The sequence below is a fragment of the Arachis hypogaea genome, chromosome 1, assembly GCF_003086295.3.
Source record: "Arachis hypogaea cultivar Tifrunner chromosome 1, arahy.Tifrunner.gnm2.J5K5, whole genome shotgun sequence".
Lineage (NCBI taxonomy): Eukaryota > Viridiplantae > Streptophyta > Magnoliopsida > Fabales > Fabaceae > Arachis > Arachis hypogaea.
Window position 1 is genome coordinate 19371467 of NC_092036.1, and position 16659 is coordinate 19388125.

The window sequence follows — 16659 nt, forward strand, 5'->3', positions numbered from 1 at the left end:
CTTATTTTGTGTTTAGAGAATTTTTGTATCCCCTTATTGAAAATAAATTTTTTTTATATATATGCACATGGTGACTTTTAATTGTTTTGATTTCACATGAGCATGCTTCCCAAAATTTTTAAATAATTTATTCGATTAAAATTCCTACTCTTTTCTATCATCCTATGTTCCCATAAAATTCTCCACACTTAAATGTTACACAATATCTATCTTGAGCTAACCAAGGATTCAACTTGGGATTCATATTTTGTTTTTTTTTTGTTTTTTTGTTTTTTTTTTTTTTTGCTTAAGGCTAGTAATGTGGTTATAAAACAGAAGGGGATTAAAAAGCTCAAGGGGGCTAACAAGGATGGCATAAAAGGTAGGCTTTATTTGGGATAAGTGAGGAAAAATTCAAATGATGGCCTCAATCACTTTCTTAGTATGTATCTATATTCTATAATCGGACATATAGATTAAAGCAAAGTAAAGAACATCAGAATAAAAAAGAAGGGCGAAGCACACAGGAATAAAAATTATGGTTTGAATGTAACCATACAATTAAGCTCAAAACTCTCAGGCTGTGTGTTCTCAAGCTCATAAACCATATATCAGTTATGTATGTCATGCAAGAAGAAATTAAGAGTTTCCATTATTCTCAATGTAAAATTTATTTGAGTGGCTTTAAAGTTTTAGTGTTCATCCTTGATGAAATGTTGTTAACTAACTAACATGTAATGCTATATATACAAGGGATGTGGATTGTTTTGATTCTGTTAAAGTCTCTAGCTTGCTTCCTTTTTATTTTCAATTTTAAACCAAACTTATCATATGCTAAAAGGGTAAACTACACTAATTAATCCACTTAATATATAACTAGTAAATGAAGGTGCAAATTAAGCTAAAATATCCAAGATATATACAGCCCAAAGTGCAGAATACAAAAGTATGACAAAAACAAAAGCGAGAAAAATGTGCAAATAAAATACAGAAAATAGACAAAATAAGATAAGAGTCTGTAGTGGTTCACCAAAAGAAATAGATGCCAGAGATGGAGACCACCCCACACTTAAAATAAAGCATCGTCTTCGATGCTCACTCAAGCCGGGTGTGAAGGAGTGTCACCACTGGAAGGATGGGCTGCTGGAGTCTCGGTGGTGGTCTGAGGATCTGCAGACTGGATGAAGGTAGAAGGATCTGTCTGCTGTAGAAGAGGCTCTGACTGGATAGGAATATCGGGATCTATGGCCTGTATCTGGTGTGGCTCCTCAGGATGTGGCGCAGCTTGCTCTGGGTCTGCCTGCTCAGCCTGGGTGGGTGTCTCCTCCTCATGAGCGCTCGCCTCTGCCTCAGATGTGTCAGAAGGGGTGTCAGGCTCGGAGAGGATATCGCTGCCGGACCGGATCATCAACTTGAGGTGCTTATAGCGTCGCTAAGGATCCAAGCAGGCGAAGAGTCGATGCACCAAATGGTAGATAGGCTCAGGAGCAACTGGAGGTGCAGTGGGTGGGGCAGGTGCAGCAGTGGAAGAAGAGGGGGCAGTTGAAGGTGTGGCTGTCTCATCAGAAGCAGCAAGGAATGAAGGTTTGTAGCCTAAAGCCAGAAAGTTTCTGCTGTGAGGAATGATCTTCTTGCAGTCCGCAGCAGGTGGCTTCTCATCAGCATCCTCCCAAGGCACGTTAGCTCGACGGCCTAGTTGGGTGACCAGATAGGGGAAGGGGAGGGTGCCTCTGATATGGTCCCTGGCCATATAGTGCCAGATGAATCGTGGCAGGTACAGGTCCTTACCCTTCATCACACACTAGAGGAGGGTGATCATAGTAGCAGGCAGCTCTGTCTCATGAGTGCTCGGCATAATAAAGTTACTCAGGATCTGATGCCAGAGCCGAGCCTCATCATTCAAGTATATCCGCTTGATTCCTTTAAGCATGGTGGTGTTCTTACCCATGACCCATGGGACAGTAGGGTCAAGGGATATCCTCTCTTTGATAGCATCCCAGTCAAATCTCAGAAAGCGCATGTCTTCTTCAGCCTTTTGGTAACCGTCAGGCTGATCTGACTTAGGCTGAAGGCGCAGAATATCCTCAATGGCCTCTTCAGTGACCAGTATCTGTTTCCCTCTGAGGTGCACTACATCCAGGGAAGTCTTAAAATAATTGCAGTAAAACTCTCTTACCCAGGAAGCATTTACCTCAGTCAAGTTTCTCTCCAAGAAGAACCAGCCTCTTTGTTTGATCTGATCGGAGGTGTACTGCTATAGTTCTTCTGGAATTTTCAAAGTCCTCTCCAGGTACAGATTTCTGGAGGTAGTAAACACTGGAAACTTCAGCTCTCAGTATCAGTTTGCAAACTTAATTGGATCATTGGCAGAGAGGAGCTGGTCAGCCTTCTCCTGCATGGTAAAGTTTATCCCCCGCCAGAAATCATCATGTAAAATGCCAAGGATAGAACCAGAGGATTCGCATCTTTTCCTTTTGCCACTGGTAACTTTGCCCTTTCCCCTGCCTTAAGAGTCAGACATCCTGAAAAATAGAATGTCCAAGATATAATTGAAGAATAAAAGCAGGAAAACAAGTAGGCAAAAAGGATAATAGAAATATAGGCATAGAGTGGCAAAAGAGCGAGAGAAGCGAGAATTGAGTGAAATATGTGAGTATTCTGGATTGTGTTTAAGGAAAAAGTCTGAAAATAAAAATGACAATCCAAAATACATGTTACGTGGAATTCATGTTAATAAGGAAAAACAGTAATGATGCCTTGAATTAGAAGGGTAAAGTAAGTAAAGGAAAACAGAAAGGAGAGGTTTTGAAAATTAAAATGGTTAGGAAGGAAAGAGGAAGTTAGAAAGTTAAAGAGTGAGTTAGTGAAAAGATGGTTAAAATTAGTGGCATGAGAATGGTTTCCTAGGTAACAAGAAATTCACAAAGTAAAAGAATAAATCACTCATATTCAAGCAGGGATAACAGGGTATTGATGATGATTCATATAGATATAGAAGTAGTAAAAAGTAAAATCAGATCATCAATAAACCAATTTATTAACCAGGAAATCAAAAGTAATAAGAATGCTGGCTCGTGTAGTCAAGAATTGGTTTGGTATTTGTGGAGTAGTGCAAAATAGAGAATTGCCAAAACCAATACTTGAATGTAAAGAGAAAACAATTTGCAGAAAATTGGGCAGCATTTTAGCTAAAATTGGATGTTCCCAGAAAATAAATAGTAAGAACAGTTCATATGAATTGAAATAAGGCTGAACAAATAGCAAGAATAAGAAAGAGCAGTGTAACAGCAGCATGAAACAGTTAAGCACAGAATATGAACAGTATTAACATCATAGCCAGAATAAAATTACAGAACAGATAAACAGATAACAAGAACGGAGCAATTATCAGGCCTAAATCCACTAACCACATCCTAGCTACCTAACCACCCAGAAGCCACTACAAACATGCATCTCTAACTATCCTAAATTGAATAAATTCTGAAAAATGTGCAGCTAACTAGGAATGAAAAGAAATCGGTGTACGGCGGAACCTGTTGTACGAAGAACAAGGGATAGGACAGAGGGAAGGTAGTGGGGATGTGGCGGCACCGGGAGGGAAGCACGGCGGCGCTGGGTGAATGGCGGTGGCGCGGTGGTGGGGCAGGGGGCGGAGGATAGGGTTGAGTGGTGGAGGGTTGGGGTGGTGGCCGGCGAAGGTTGCTGCGGTGGACTGAGGCTTGCGGCGGTGGGGTTCTGGTCGTGGTGGGGGCTGGCCGCGGATGGGGCAGCGGTGGTGGAGGGAAGAAGAGAAGAGAGAGAGAAGAAAGAGAGGGGAGGAAGAAGGGGGCGTGGTGTGGCGGCGGTCGTTGTGGTATGGGGTGGTTGTAGGTGGTGGCTGGGGGTGGTTGAGGGAAGAGGGGGAGTTACAGAGGAGAGAAAGGGGGGTTGGGGTTTGGGGGCGCGAAGGGATAGGGTTCGCGTGACTTGGGGTTACTGATCGTGAATCCACGCGAATGCGTGGAGGACGGGATCGCGTGAATAGGGTGAAATAGGGTTGACACAGATGCGTGGTCGACGCAATCGCGTGGATTGGGTAAAAGATAGGTGACGCGGACGCGTGAAGCACGTGAACGCGTCGCTGGAATTTGTGCTAGACGCATGCTTCCAGCGTCGTTTCAGCGCAACTCTCTGTTTGGTTTAGGGGGTCATAAAATCCAGGCGACGCGATCGCGTCGCTCACGCTTTCGTGTGGAATGGGTGTTGTGCAAGTGATGCGTTCACGTGATGGACGCGAACGCGTGGGTCGTATTATGCTAAACGCACACTAGCCACGTGATTCCAGCCCAACTTCCTGGGCGTTGGATCTTTACGCTGATATCCGGACCACGCGTTCGCGTGGGTGACGCGAACACGTGGGATGCATTTTCCGCAACTGACGCGATCGCGTGGGGCACGCGATCGCGTAGAACAATTTGTGCCCAAGGCACACCTCTAGCCTTGCTTTAACACGACTTTCTGTTCACTTTCCCTTTCCTTTTAATGCACTTGTGACGCGGATGCATCGCGTGCTCTTTCTCTCTCTTTTTTTTCTCCTTCTTTATGCAGTATGCAGAATGCAAAATGCAATGAATGTTATGCAGATATTTCAGGTTCAAACAAAATTCAAAAACAGAGTAGAATGGAGAAGGAACGATCATACTATGGTGGGTTGTCTCCCACCTAGCACTTTTAGTTAAAGTCTTTAAGTTAGACATTTGATGAGCTTCCTGCTATGGTGGCTTGTGTTTGAATTCGTCCAGAAATCTCCATCAGTGTTTGGAATGCCAGCAACCTCCGGGGTCCCAAACAAGGCACATAAAACCTTTGAGAAGTTTCAAACAGGTTTTCAGGCTCCCAGGGTGTTGAATATCAGAAGAGATTCCAGGATCCCAAACTCTACTTTTACACCCATTTTTATCTTGATCTGCATTTTTTTAGCCGGGTGATAAGTAATCTGAATTCTCATTGCAGTGACCAAACAGCCTCCGAGATTCCTTCAATTGAGCTTGACACCAATTCTTGCACCTCAATCTAAAGTGTGAAACCTCATTGAATCTTGCATACCAGCGCTGAGTGTGAGTCATTCTCCTTTTGCTCTTAAAGCCGCAGAGGGCTCTAAGCTGGCCATCTGTTTCAAGTAAACCATATTCAAGTGGAAAGGTAAAGATGAAAGTCAAGAATTTTACCCACTTGAAGTTTGTATTGGGTGGTAATGGCCCTGGGATAGGTGTATCCAGTGGTTCTGCAACCTCTACTCCCTTGTGGTCTTCTGTGAATTCCTCAACTTCTTTGTAAACTTCTTCCATTTCAACCATGTTTTGATCAAATTCTTCAATATCTTCCTCATCACTCGAGTCATAATTAGGAGGTTGAGAAAAATCGACCTCTGCATCATCTTCGTATTCACTTGGGGAAGATTATTCTGTCTCAAAGAATTCACTTGCGGATGCAAGTTCATTGCTAAGAGAACTCGACTTGTGATCGTCATCATCAAGAAAACATGCGTCTTGGGTTATTCTGTCCAGTTCCTTATAAGATACCTGCCTTGGGGGTTGTGCACTATCCTCCTTAGCATCAATTGTAACACCTTTGACGGAATTCTCCACAACTCTGGATTCCTGTGGAGGTTCGGCATCTCCTAAATCTTCAACCAACTCTTCTTCTTCTACAATGACAGCGTCCTCTACTTGTTCCAGTACGAAGTTATGCTCCGTGCTGTCTATTGGAGTTTCTAATGTCTTCCTCACGCTACGTTCTTCATTAGATTCTCCACATGAAGCCATGGGAGTCTGTTGAGTGTCTGAACGTCTAGAAGATAATTGATTTATTGCTTGCTCCAGTTGATGAAGGGTTGCATGAAATTGGTCTATTGATTCTTCAAAGCAAACCTGTGATTCTTGGCTTGATGGATATGGACATGGTGCATAGGGGAGTGGTGTTTCTTGGGAGTAATTGGATTGGCTTTGGGGTGGATAAGGATCATACGGTGGTGAATGGTGAAAAGAAGCTTGTGAGTGTGGTGGGTTGAGGCTATATTGAGAGGATGGTTTCTGAGCATAGAGTGGGGCTTGTTGGTAGCTACAAAGGGGTCCACCATATCTATTAGTTTGGTATGCATTGTGGAATGGTCTCTGTCCATGATATCTTGGAAGGTGTTGTTGCCTCAAGGGTTGATCATATCCTCTTGGCTCCATCCATCTTTGATTACTTAGACCGTGATGCATATTCCTGTTATAGCTTCCATTCCTTTCAAATAAATTAAAACCAAACTCAAAGCGAGAGGGGTGAGAATTCATAGTAGCTAATAGAAATAAGAAGGGAAAAACAAAAACAAATAAACAAGTAAAAGAAAAATATTTACAATAACCAATAATAAGGCACACGTTTGCAACTCCCCGGCAACGGCGCCATTTTGAAGAACGAAAGATTGTTGGTTTAGAAGTTATAATAAATTCTCGTTGTAAGTATAGTTTCTAAACCAAGCAATCAACCTTTCTTACAAACGTTTGGTTGTCACAAGTAACAAACCCAATATAATTTATAAACCGAAGTATTCAAACTTCGGGTCATCTTCTCAAGGAATTGCAGGGAAATATGAATTATTATTGATTATGGAAAACAATATTTTTGGGTTTTAAAAAGGTTTGAACAAGAGAAATAAATTGCAGGAATTAATAAATTAATAACTAATAAAACTCTTGGCAAGGTATGAAAACTGGAAGTCCTATCCTAGTTATCCTTATCAATGGTGATGAGAATTATATTTTTGCTCCCACTCAGTCAACCTCTAACTATGAAGGTAAGTCAAGTAGACTAATAATCTAACACCTAAAGTCCTAGTCAACTCCTGAGGAAAGACTAGAGTTATAGGAATCTAAATCAATCAGCAAAGATACAATTATCAATAACGATGAGTTTGATAACTCAAGAGTCACCAATTAATCAACTAAAACCAAGAATATAAGAAACTAAATAAAAATCATATGTCTGAAATACCTCAATTATTAATAAAAGAAATCACATCCAACATGGGAAAATTTCATAAGTTAAATTGAGAAAATAAATAAAAGGAACATTGAACCTGTGATTGAAGAAGGTGAAATCCTAATCCTAATAGAAATTCTAATCCTAATCCTAATCCTAAGAGAGAGGAGAGAACCTCTCTCTCTAAAAACTACATCTAAATCCTAAAACTATGTATGAATGTATGTTGTATCATGTATCTGATGAATGGATGAATTCTCTCACTTTATAGCCTCTAATATGTGTTTTCTAGGCCGAAAACTGGGTCAAAAATAGCCCAAAAATCACTGCTGATTCGTACAGGTCGCGGCAAAGTGTCGCGGAGGCGTTGTCCACGCGTTTGCGTGGATTGAAATTCGCAGATGCGACGCGTGCGCATCATCTATGCGTTCGCGTCGCCTAACTTTGAAGCAGCTATAAGGAATTATATATCGTTGTGAAGCCCCGGATGTTAGCTTTCCAACGCAACTAGAATCGCGTCATTTGGACCTCTGTAGCTTAAGTTATGACCGTTTGAGTGCAAAGAGGTCAAGCTGACAGCTTTGGCAATTCCTTCAGTTTCTTGTATTCCTTCCACTTTTGCATTCTTCCTTACCATCCTCAAAGCCATTCTTACCCTATAATCTCTGAAATCACTTAACACACATATCAAGGCATTGAATGATGATAAGAGAGAATTTAAATAAAAGAAAATAAAAGTCAAAGAAGCATGTTTTCAATCATAGCACAAAATCAGGAAGGAGAATGTAAAACCATGCAAATCATATGAATAAGTGGGCAAGGACTTGATAAAAACCACTCAATTGAGCACAATATAAACCATGAAATAGTAGTTTATCAATGGTACTATTATTTGTTGGATAAAAAATTGAAGTAAATAAAATCATGTATACTAATATTTTCTGAACATGCAAGATTTTAATTAATATTAATTTATTTTTAGTCAATTTAGTTCATATCGATTATGTTGTATAATCATTATATTTTTTACACCGTGGGTTTTTTTATGACCAAAAATAAAAAGAAAGAGACTAATGAAAAAGACAATTAAAAAAGAAATAGTTGTTTTTTGTGTCATTTGAATAATAAAAAAATGACTGGAAAAAAATTAAAGAGATAAGTTTATTTTTTTTGGATAGAAAAAATTGAGAAGGAATGAAATTATAATGAAATAAAATTATATTAATATATAAAATGTAATAAAGAAAAATCATAGTGTGCAGTATATGACAAATATTCAAAATATCCTAATTAATAAAAGAGAAAATTTTATTTTTTTTAAGAGATGCTAAAATGATATTTTTTTCTTTTCTGTTTGTAAAATGTATATACTCCTCTCTTATAATTTTTAAAATTTTTTTTAATCTATTTTAAATTTAGTGTTAACTAATGTTAACTTTATCCATTTTTCAAAAAAAAAATAAATTATTCATTTCAAAAATATCTTTTAACAAAAGATTTATATTTTTGTCATTAAATTTTACTTACTAAAATACCCTATAATAAATTATTTTTTATTGATTAATTTTTATACATATTAACAGTGGTAAGATTTTTTTATTTAATGTTAAAATAATATATACTAATATTAGATAATTAATTGTAAAATAAAAAAATAATTGTTAACAAAAATTTTAGTTAAATTATAATTTAATAATTAAAAAATTATTTAAGAGTATCTTAGAAAAAAATAATTTAATTATTAAGTTTTTTTAAAAATATTTTAGTTAAAAAATAATTTAATCAATAAAAAGATAATTTATTAAAGGATATTTTGGTAATCAAAATTTAATAACAAAAAATTAAAATTTTGGTTAAAGGGTACTTTTGTAATGAATAATTTATTTTTTCTCGAAAAATGGAGAAAGCTAACATTAGTTAATACAAACAATTTAAAATGGATTAAAGATTTTTTTTTAAGTTATAAGAGAGGAAAATATGCATTTTATAAATATAAGAGGAGGAGAGTATCATTTTAGTATATCTCAAAAGAGAAAAATAAAATTTTCTCTTTAAAAAAATATAAATATTTTTTACGTATAATGTATTTACAAATATTATAAATTATTATAGTTTTATAAATTTGGTTAAAAATTTTTTTCTAATGCATATAATGTTTAATGTCAATCTATTATACCTATTGAGTCGCATTTTTATTGCGTTTCAAAAAATTTATATATATATTTTAAATTAAAATTTTAAAATCAATAAAATCAGGGTTACTATTAATATCTACAACTGACTCATAAAATGAATAACATTGCTAAGTAACTCTCTTACTATTACTAATATTTATAATAATTCTTAATCTTTTTCTAAATAAAATAGGTCAACCTGTACTTCTCCAAATGATACATTATTTGAGATTTTGTTAAAGTTTCTTTTTTAAAACATAATAGCAACTATTAATTTGTTTGTTTTTTTTTCTAAAGTTTTAGAAATGAATTTTTATAATTTTAAGTTACAAATTTGGGACAAAAACTAAATACATTTGTAAACAATAGATAATTATTAGACAAAAAATTTTTTTTATAGTTGATATAATTTTTTTTAAGTGTAACTCATGTGACTTGAAAAATTAAATTAGTCCTTTCAAAAGTCTAACTTGCATCAATTTTCTTATGATTGATACAAATTTTTTCAATTAAAGTGATTTACATGACAAGTAGAAAGAATATTAACCATAGTCATTTCTCAACCCTGAACCGTTATTATGAGATTAACCAATGTATGATTTAGTAAGTCACGAATATTCAACTGCACGTCCTTTTATATTTTCGGAGCTTTTTCGGTGTATGCGCTGATTTTACGTGTGAAAATAATCTTCACATTAACAGAATGATTAACTAGAACTTATTCCAGTTATAGGGCACTATTTTACAAATTGCAAAGGGTTTGTGAAATCTTTTTCCTTGTTTGAAAAGTTTTCAACTGCCATGATCATCTCAAACGTCAAAATACAAATTTTTAATATGCCCACCCTAGATATTGTGGAGTTAGAGTTGGAGCCTTTAATTTGAATTCAAATGTATAAATAAGAACTATGCGTCTGTACATGTATATTTCATTCGAACAATTTTCTCGTGTACTCTTAGATTTAAATATTCATTTTTTTATTGCGATGGATACAAGCTTCTTAAAAATATATTATATATTAATAATTTTACAATTAAAATGTATCACATGTTACTCGATTTGTCATTGTATATTGAATTAAATATTTTCGTTTAAAATTAAAGAATCTTTCCCTCTCACGTTATTTTTTTTCCTATCTCTCTCATTCATTCACCTAGACTATATATCTACATCATTATTAATGTCTAATTATAAACTTGACAATTAGAATACGCAACGTGACATTTTTAATTAGCGTTCCTTAAAAAGTGAAATTAAAATATAGCTATATTATGTGTTATATATTTAAATATTACTAATTAATTTAATAACTAAAATGTGTTCTATGACATTCTGTTGTTAATATTGAGAACTACTTTTTCTTTTAAAATTAATAAACTCTCTTCCTATATTTCCAAAATACTATTTATTGTATATAATTTATAAAAAATAAATTTTTTATTTCTAAAACTTGAACTTAACATATTTTAATTAAATTATATAAAACTTGTTATCCTAACCAATTTTTTTATACACATTTAATAATAAAAGACTGAATCAATTAACACATTAACAACTAATAATATACTAGTATTTATAATTTAAAATTAGTATTATATACACTACAAAAAATGAGATTTAAAATGGCATTTATATTATGGCGGTTCTTTAAAATCGCCATAATATTCAAGTATTATGACATTTTATGATGTTGCCATAATTAATTTGAATTAAATAGCAATTTTTGGTAATTTTGGCAGTTAAAACCGCCATTATCAAACACATTGTTAAAAAAAAGGCCCAAACGCCGAAAAGCAAAAGAAAACCCAAATATGTTAAATTGAATGTGTTCCCCAACAACGAAAACCCTAACACGCGTTGGCACCACCATCAAATCCAAAAATGATGATCTGTGCTCTGCTCCGGCAACGTTCTGCACCAGCGACTGCTCCGGCAACGATCTGCTCCAGCGAATGCTCCGGCGACGATTTTCTCGGCGTTCTCCTCCAATGAGATTGTGTGTTGTGAACTGAAACGCTGTCTCTAGTGACGATCTGCTCTGGCGGCGCGTTCTCCTCCTTCAGCGAGCTTCTATGATTTGGATTTGATATGAAGATTGCCGCTCATCTCATCGCCGTCATTCATCTCTGTGCCATCGCAAGCAACACCGTTTTCAATCTGGCTCATCTCCTCGACGTGGTAAGCAACGCCGTTGTTGCTGCCTTCAGCAAGCTTCTACAGTTTGGTTTCGCGATCTCTATCACTTCTAATAGGTAACTCTTCGTTCTTTAGATCTACTTCATGCTCTAGTAGGAAGAAACAAAGAATGCTGGTTCTGTTTTTATTATTGTGTTTTTAACTTTCATTGATCTTTTGTGATGTTGTTGTTGTTAGCTTGTTACTGCTGCATTTTCTATTGCGTTGTTGTTTTTTTGCTTCTGATTTTATTTAGTTTGAGACCGAATATGTTCTATTGAACTGATTACTCTGCATCATTTGTCCGAAATTAGTACAAAACATGGCATGTGTGTATTTTCTGATGTAAGTGTTTGAATGATGGTTAAATGCAATAATGAAGAGACACAAAGCACTGCTAATCTGTTCCATGAATGTTGTGTTAATGTTTAAATGATGTAAGTGTGTATTTTGGCTTTCAATTTTTAATTTTCTTACTGATGGAGAGGTATATAAAAGATCATAAAGGTGTTTGAACAATTTTTCTTCAGGATTGGAGACTTTTGCCCCTCAGAAATTCTAAAGGTGATGTTTACTATCTAGTTAAATAAAAGATGTTGAGAAAGCTTCCTCATTGTGAATGAGAGCACCAGATTTACATGTAACTGGTGATATGATGAATTATTAATAGTTAAAAAAACCGTTTTGATTGCAGATTCTGGTCCCTAGGATTGAAACCATGACAGAGCAACAAAGGTGTGCCAGGTGTGGAGTACATCATTTCTGATAGGATCTTTGAAAATCTGCCTGACGAGGAGAAGAAGCTTTGGCACTCTTATACTTATGAGGTTTTTCACTTTCATTCTCTGTTTTTATTTTATTTCCCTGTGTCATAAATATTTTATCTTAGACTGATTTGGATGGTGTAGGTCAAGTTGGGTCTATTAATAAGCTCAAGAGTTCTAGAGATAATTGCCATGCCTGAGCTTGAAAACCTCGCTAAATCCTGTGGAAAATTCTGGTGTACTTGGCAGGCCGACAGAGGTTAACAATCTTTGTGTTATTATATTGTAGGAGTTTAATTAAGCTTAGTTTTGTGTGTTATTATTGGTGCAGGAGATAGGATTCCACTGGGTGCACCAGCACTAATGATATCACCACAACCACAAGGGGTGAAGCCTAGGCTGGTGAGGCCAGATCTGGTGCATCAGAGGGATGCAAAGTATCATGTTTCCTCAGACAGCTATAAGACCTTAGTTAAGCGCGTTGCACTTTCAAATATTATGGTGCTAAACATTTAATTTATATGTATTTCTTACACATGATAATGCTTTCTCTGTTTCCATGTTAGATATATCTTAAGTACAAGACACCAACACATTTTGTTCTGATTCTGAATATTGAACATATCACACAATTAACCTAAACACTTATCAAACTTTGACCAGTCATTATCCTTTTTCTTAGTTCTCATTCTATTAATGTGTTTGAAGAATACAACCTTGTACTAGTGTGATGCTCATAGAGAAAGAGAGAGAGAAAGAAAAAAGAAAAAGAAAATTATGAGAGATAGAGCATTGAAGAGTTGTTGGCATTTGGGGAGGATGCAGTCCTCATTAACGCCATCACTGGTCAACCTCTTCTAACTAACTAATGGGGTCTTACCCTCCACTCTCTCCACCATAGCGCTTCTTATGATCTGCTTCTACATACCCTCCCTCACGCACCTTATTAATAACAAATCACGCCTCATTTTCCTTCATTCCCATTTCTCATCACTTACCTTGATTACTTATTACTCACACTTTTCATTTTTTTTTGTGTTTGTCTCTTTTGCAGATTTAGCAAGGTAGACAAGTGTTGAAGGAAAGGACTTTTAAGCATCTACTATATATAGGATCGATGGAGGGGATTTAGATCTATCTATGGCATTGTATGTTTGAGTTTAGAGTTTCTTCTATCACTTTCCTACTATTATATTATAAAAGATATATCTTTAATTAATTATCTACTTATTACTTGTCTACTTTGTGTTTAAGTATTAGCATTAGGGTTATATGAATATGAGTTCTTTTAATTTCGCCAATTTACTTCTACCATGTAATCTTCTTAGCCACCCTATATTAGTCCAATGAAAACTTTCTTAGCTTCTTGCTATGGTCGTATATATGGCTTTAATTTGTGCCTCTCATCGTTCTTATTATTATTCCCAAGGAAAAATGAGTTATTGTATTAGGAGAAGTTATATATAGAAATCTATATAATGCATTTTAATTAATTTTACTTTTTCTTAATGCTACTCGTGATAAAATGATCATAAGAGATAAGATAAAACGTGGATTATATAACAAATGAGAGTTTACACTCCATTTTATAATGTGATCTTTTGTTTATAATATGTTAGTTTAATTATATCAATTTAGCAGGTTTCAGAAAAAGTTGTATTAAGTACAATAGATATTGAAGTATGCTTATACTATAAATTAGATGAATGAATCTTCTAAATAATTTTTAAATTTGGTACTTTCAACTCTTGAGTGGAAGATGAATCCACCAAAATGCCTCTCTTTCATTGATTACATCACAAGAAGACTTAAAATGTTTTCAGTTCTTCAACACATGTCAATCTCTTCTTCTTTCTCTCTTATTAGGTAATAATTAATCTCTTTCTTTAACTTCTATATATATATATATATATATATATTTCTTCAACTTCAGTTATTTATTTATTTATTTATTTTTAATGCAGATTCCAGGTTTATTGGTTATTGTGATTCTAGATCATTATCTTTCTAAGAGGTTCATTGCTAATTTGATTGTACTTATTTATTATATTTTTAATGATAATATGTATGTATATATTTACTTATTTGAACCTGTTCCATCATTGGCTTCTGACATCTATTTGTTGCTGTTTCTGTGTTTTAACTTTTAAATCTCTAGCAGAGATCAATTTACATTTGACAAAGGCACAGAATACTGGAGGTACTTCTTAACTGTGAATGATATGATGTTAATATTGTTCTTTGATGCTGAAAGGATTTACTATTTGTCATGTGTTTCGTGCGAACAGAATCAGATGGCATTTTATTCCCAAAATCTAGTCTGAGAAATTCTCCTTGTGGCAATGGCACCAATTTCCATACTTCTTTAGTTGCCTTGCTTTGCATGTTTAGAAACTTCCATTCTGATGTTTATTGGGGGGGCCATTTTTTTAGTGGTACTGTTAATCAACTTTTCATTTGTGCACTCAAGGAATTGTTGGCTATTGTTAGTTCTTTGCTTTTAAACTCACATTTTTTGTGTGTAATTTGTGTGTATGCATTCTTTTATTTATGGGTTCACTTGGTTCTTATTTATCTATGAATCTTGCTTTCCTTATTCCTAGGAGTTTGTTTTTCTTTGGGAAAGGGCATGTACCGTGTGCTTTATATTCCTGAAGATGAAGTTGTTCTCTTGAATTCTAGGGAGAAGGCGCCTTACATGATCTGTGTTGAATTATTGAGATGTGACATGATAAGGTATTACTTCAATAGTAATCCCCATAAGTTTTAAAGAATATAGTAGTTCGTAAAATGAGAAACATTTCTGATATATTCCCTTCACTACAAAACATTTATCATAGCAATTCCAAGGACACGTCCAATCCTCATAAACTTTCCATTTTGTTGTTATTTTCTGAAGTCATTGACCATTTTAATTAGATCCACCACTCTCTGATTCAGGTTAATTTAATTAATTTATTTATTTATAATTAAAATAAAATGTGTGAGGAACAGTCACTATCTCATTGGATTCAATACCCTAAAGCAGTAGTAGTTCATGCTTAGCGTTTCAGCTTTTATTATAATAATTATTGGTTTGTTTGTTTATTTTAATTATTTTTTGTCTCTCTTCCAATTAGAAGTACTCTAGAGCAATAGCAATAGCAATCTTTATCTTTTTGGCTATGGTTGAGTGATTATCTTGACCATAAATGCATGACTTTTTGTCTGCATCTGAGAAAGAAGTGTGAGATAAGGAGATGAAAATTGGGACAGAAAGCAGTTTCTGATATTGAATGTCTCGTATTCTTTCTAACTAAGCCATTAACCCTAAACCTCATTTCTAGACACATACATTAAATTTGCATTTGAAATTTGAAGTTTAGATTTCTTTTTGAGGAATCTTCTATTGACATATTTCATTCATTGACTTTTTTGATTTTTTTTCTCTATTATAGGAGTCTGAAAGGGCTGTGAGCAGAGAAGAGGGTTTAGCTCTCGCCAAAGAGTTGGGGTGTTTTCTTCTCGAAAGTAGTGCTAAAACTCGAGAAAATGTGGAGCAGTGCTTTGAGGAACTTGCTCTAAAGGTACAGTTTTAGATATCTGGTTCAGTGCTGGTTTTCTTTAGGGAACACATAGTTTAAAGCATAAAAAACAAAGAGTTAAGATTGTCCTATTAAGTGGGAGTAGCTATATCATAGGCATTTGTTCTAAATAATTCAATGAACTTATTTGGGTACATAGCATTTACAGCTGTTAATGCAGAAGTACCAAAAAAATGATTGCTATATAAAAGTGACTTTAAAAATGCTAAGAAACGAATGAAAATTGAAATTGCATGCATAAGTGGAAGGGAAAGATCAACTGCTGTGTAATGCTTTTTTACTGCACAATCCTGACAAATAATAATATTATTATCTTGGTTTATGTGTTTCTTTTTCCATTGGCTTTACTATTTCTCTTTAATATTTTCTTTATTATGTTTTCAAATTATATTTTTGTGTAGCAATTGAATCAAGAGAGTGAGATTTCATCGCCAAAATAGTTAGAAAGTAGGTCTTTTGGAGCAAGCAATAGAGCAGCATGAAATATGATGAAGATTTTATGTATTAAGAGTTACATGTTATGACATTTATAGTTGAAAAATTATGTTATGTTTGATACTTTGTATAGGAGTTATTATTTTTTATTTCTAATACTAAAAAATCATATATTATGTTTAATACTTTGTTTATGAGTTATATAATATTTTGTTTATGGATTATGATTGCTAATAATAAATATTATTTGTTTAACACGAAAAAAATGAGGGTAAAAATTGCATTTTTAAACGATAAAAAAGTGTCATTGTTAGGGTTAAAACGGCGGTTCAAAAATGACATTTTAACCAATCAAAAGCCACTCTGTAAGGATAAAAATGGCAGTTCAAAAATGTCGTTTTAACCAACTGAAATGCTACTCTTAGAGTAAAAATGGCGGTTCAAAAATGTCATTTTAACCGACTAAAATGTCATTATGTGAGGGTAATAATGGCGGTTTAAACTTGTCATTTTAACCAATTCTTAAACCGCCGTTTTAACCT

The 16659-nt window shown here is 34.6% G+C and overlaps 1 protein-coding gene across 17 annotated transcripts; it reads left to right on the plus strand.

The window, feature by feature from the left end:
- The first annotated feature begins 10933 nt into the window (after window positions 1–10933).
- Window positions 10934–16341, plus strand: LOC112701964 (oil body-associated protein 2C). 17 transcript variants are annotated; one of them, XR_011861912.1, is made up of 11 exons: window positions 10948–11411; window positions 11865–11898; window positions 12029–12161; window positions 12243–12357; window positions 12430–12569; window positions 13153–13964; window positions 14063–14112; window positions 14257–14298; window positions 14702–14834; window positions 15536–15664; window positions 16084–16341. XR_011861912.1 is itself a non-coding variant. In XM_072196400.1 (6 exons), the coding sequence occupies exons 4-6, from the start codon at window positions 12291–12293 to the stop codon at window positions 13156–13158; spliced, it is 243 nt and encodes an 80-aa protein (XP_072052501.1). In that variant the 5' UTR covers window positions 10948–11411; window positions 11865–11898; window positions 12029–12161; window positions 12243–12290; the 3' UTR covers window positions 13159–13339. The 17 variants fall into 17 exon arrangements, 1 of the variants encoding a protein (XP_072052501.1); XR_011861908.1 differs by having other exon boundaries at window positions 14260–14298; XR_011861914.1 differs by having other exon boundaries at window positions 14260–14298; window positions 14781–14834.
- Window positions 16342–16659: the final 318 nt, after the last annotated feature.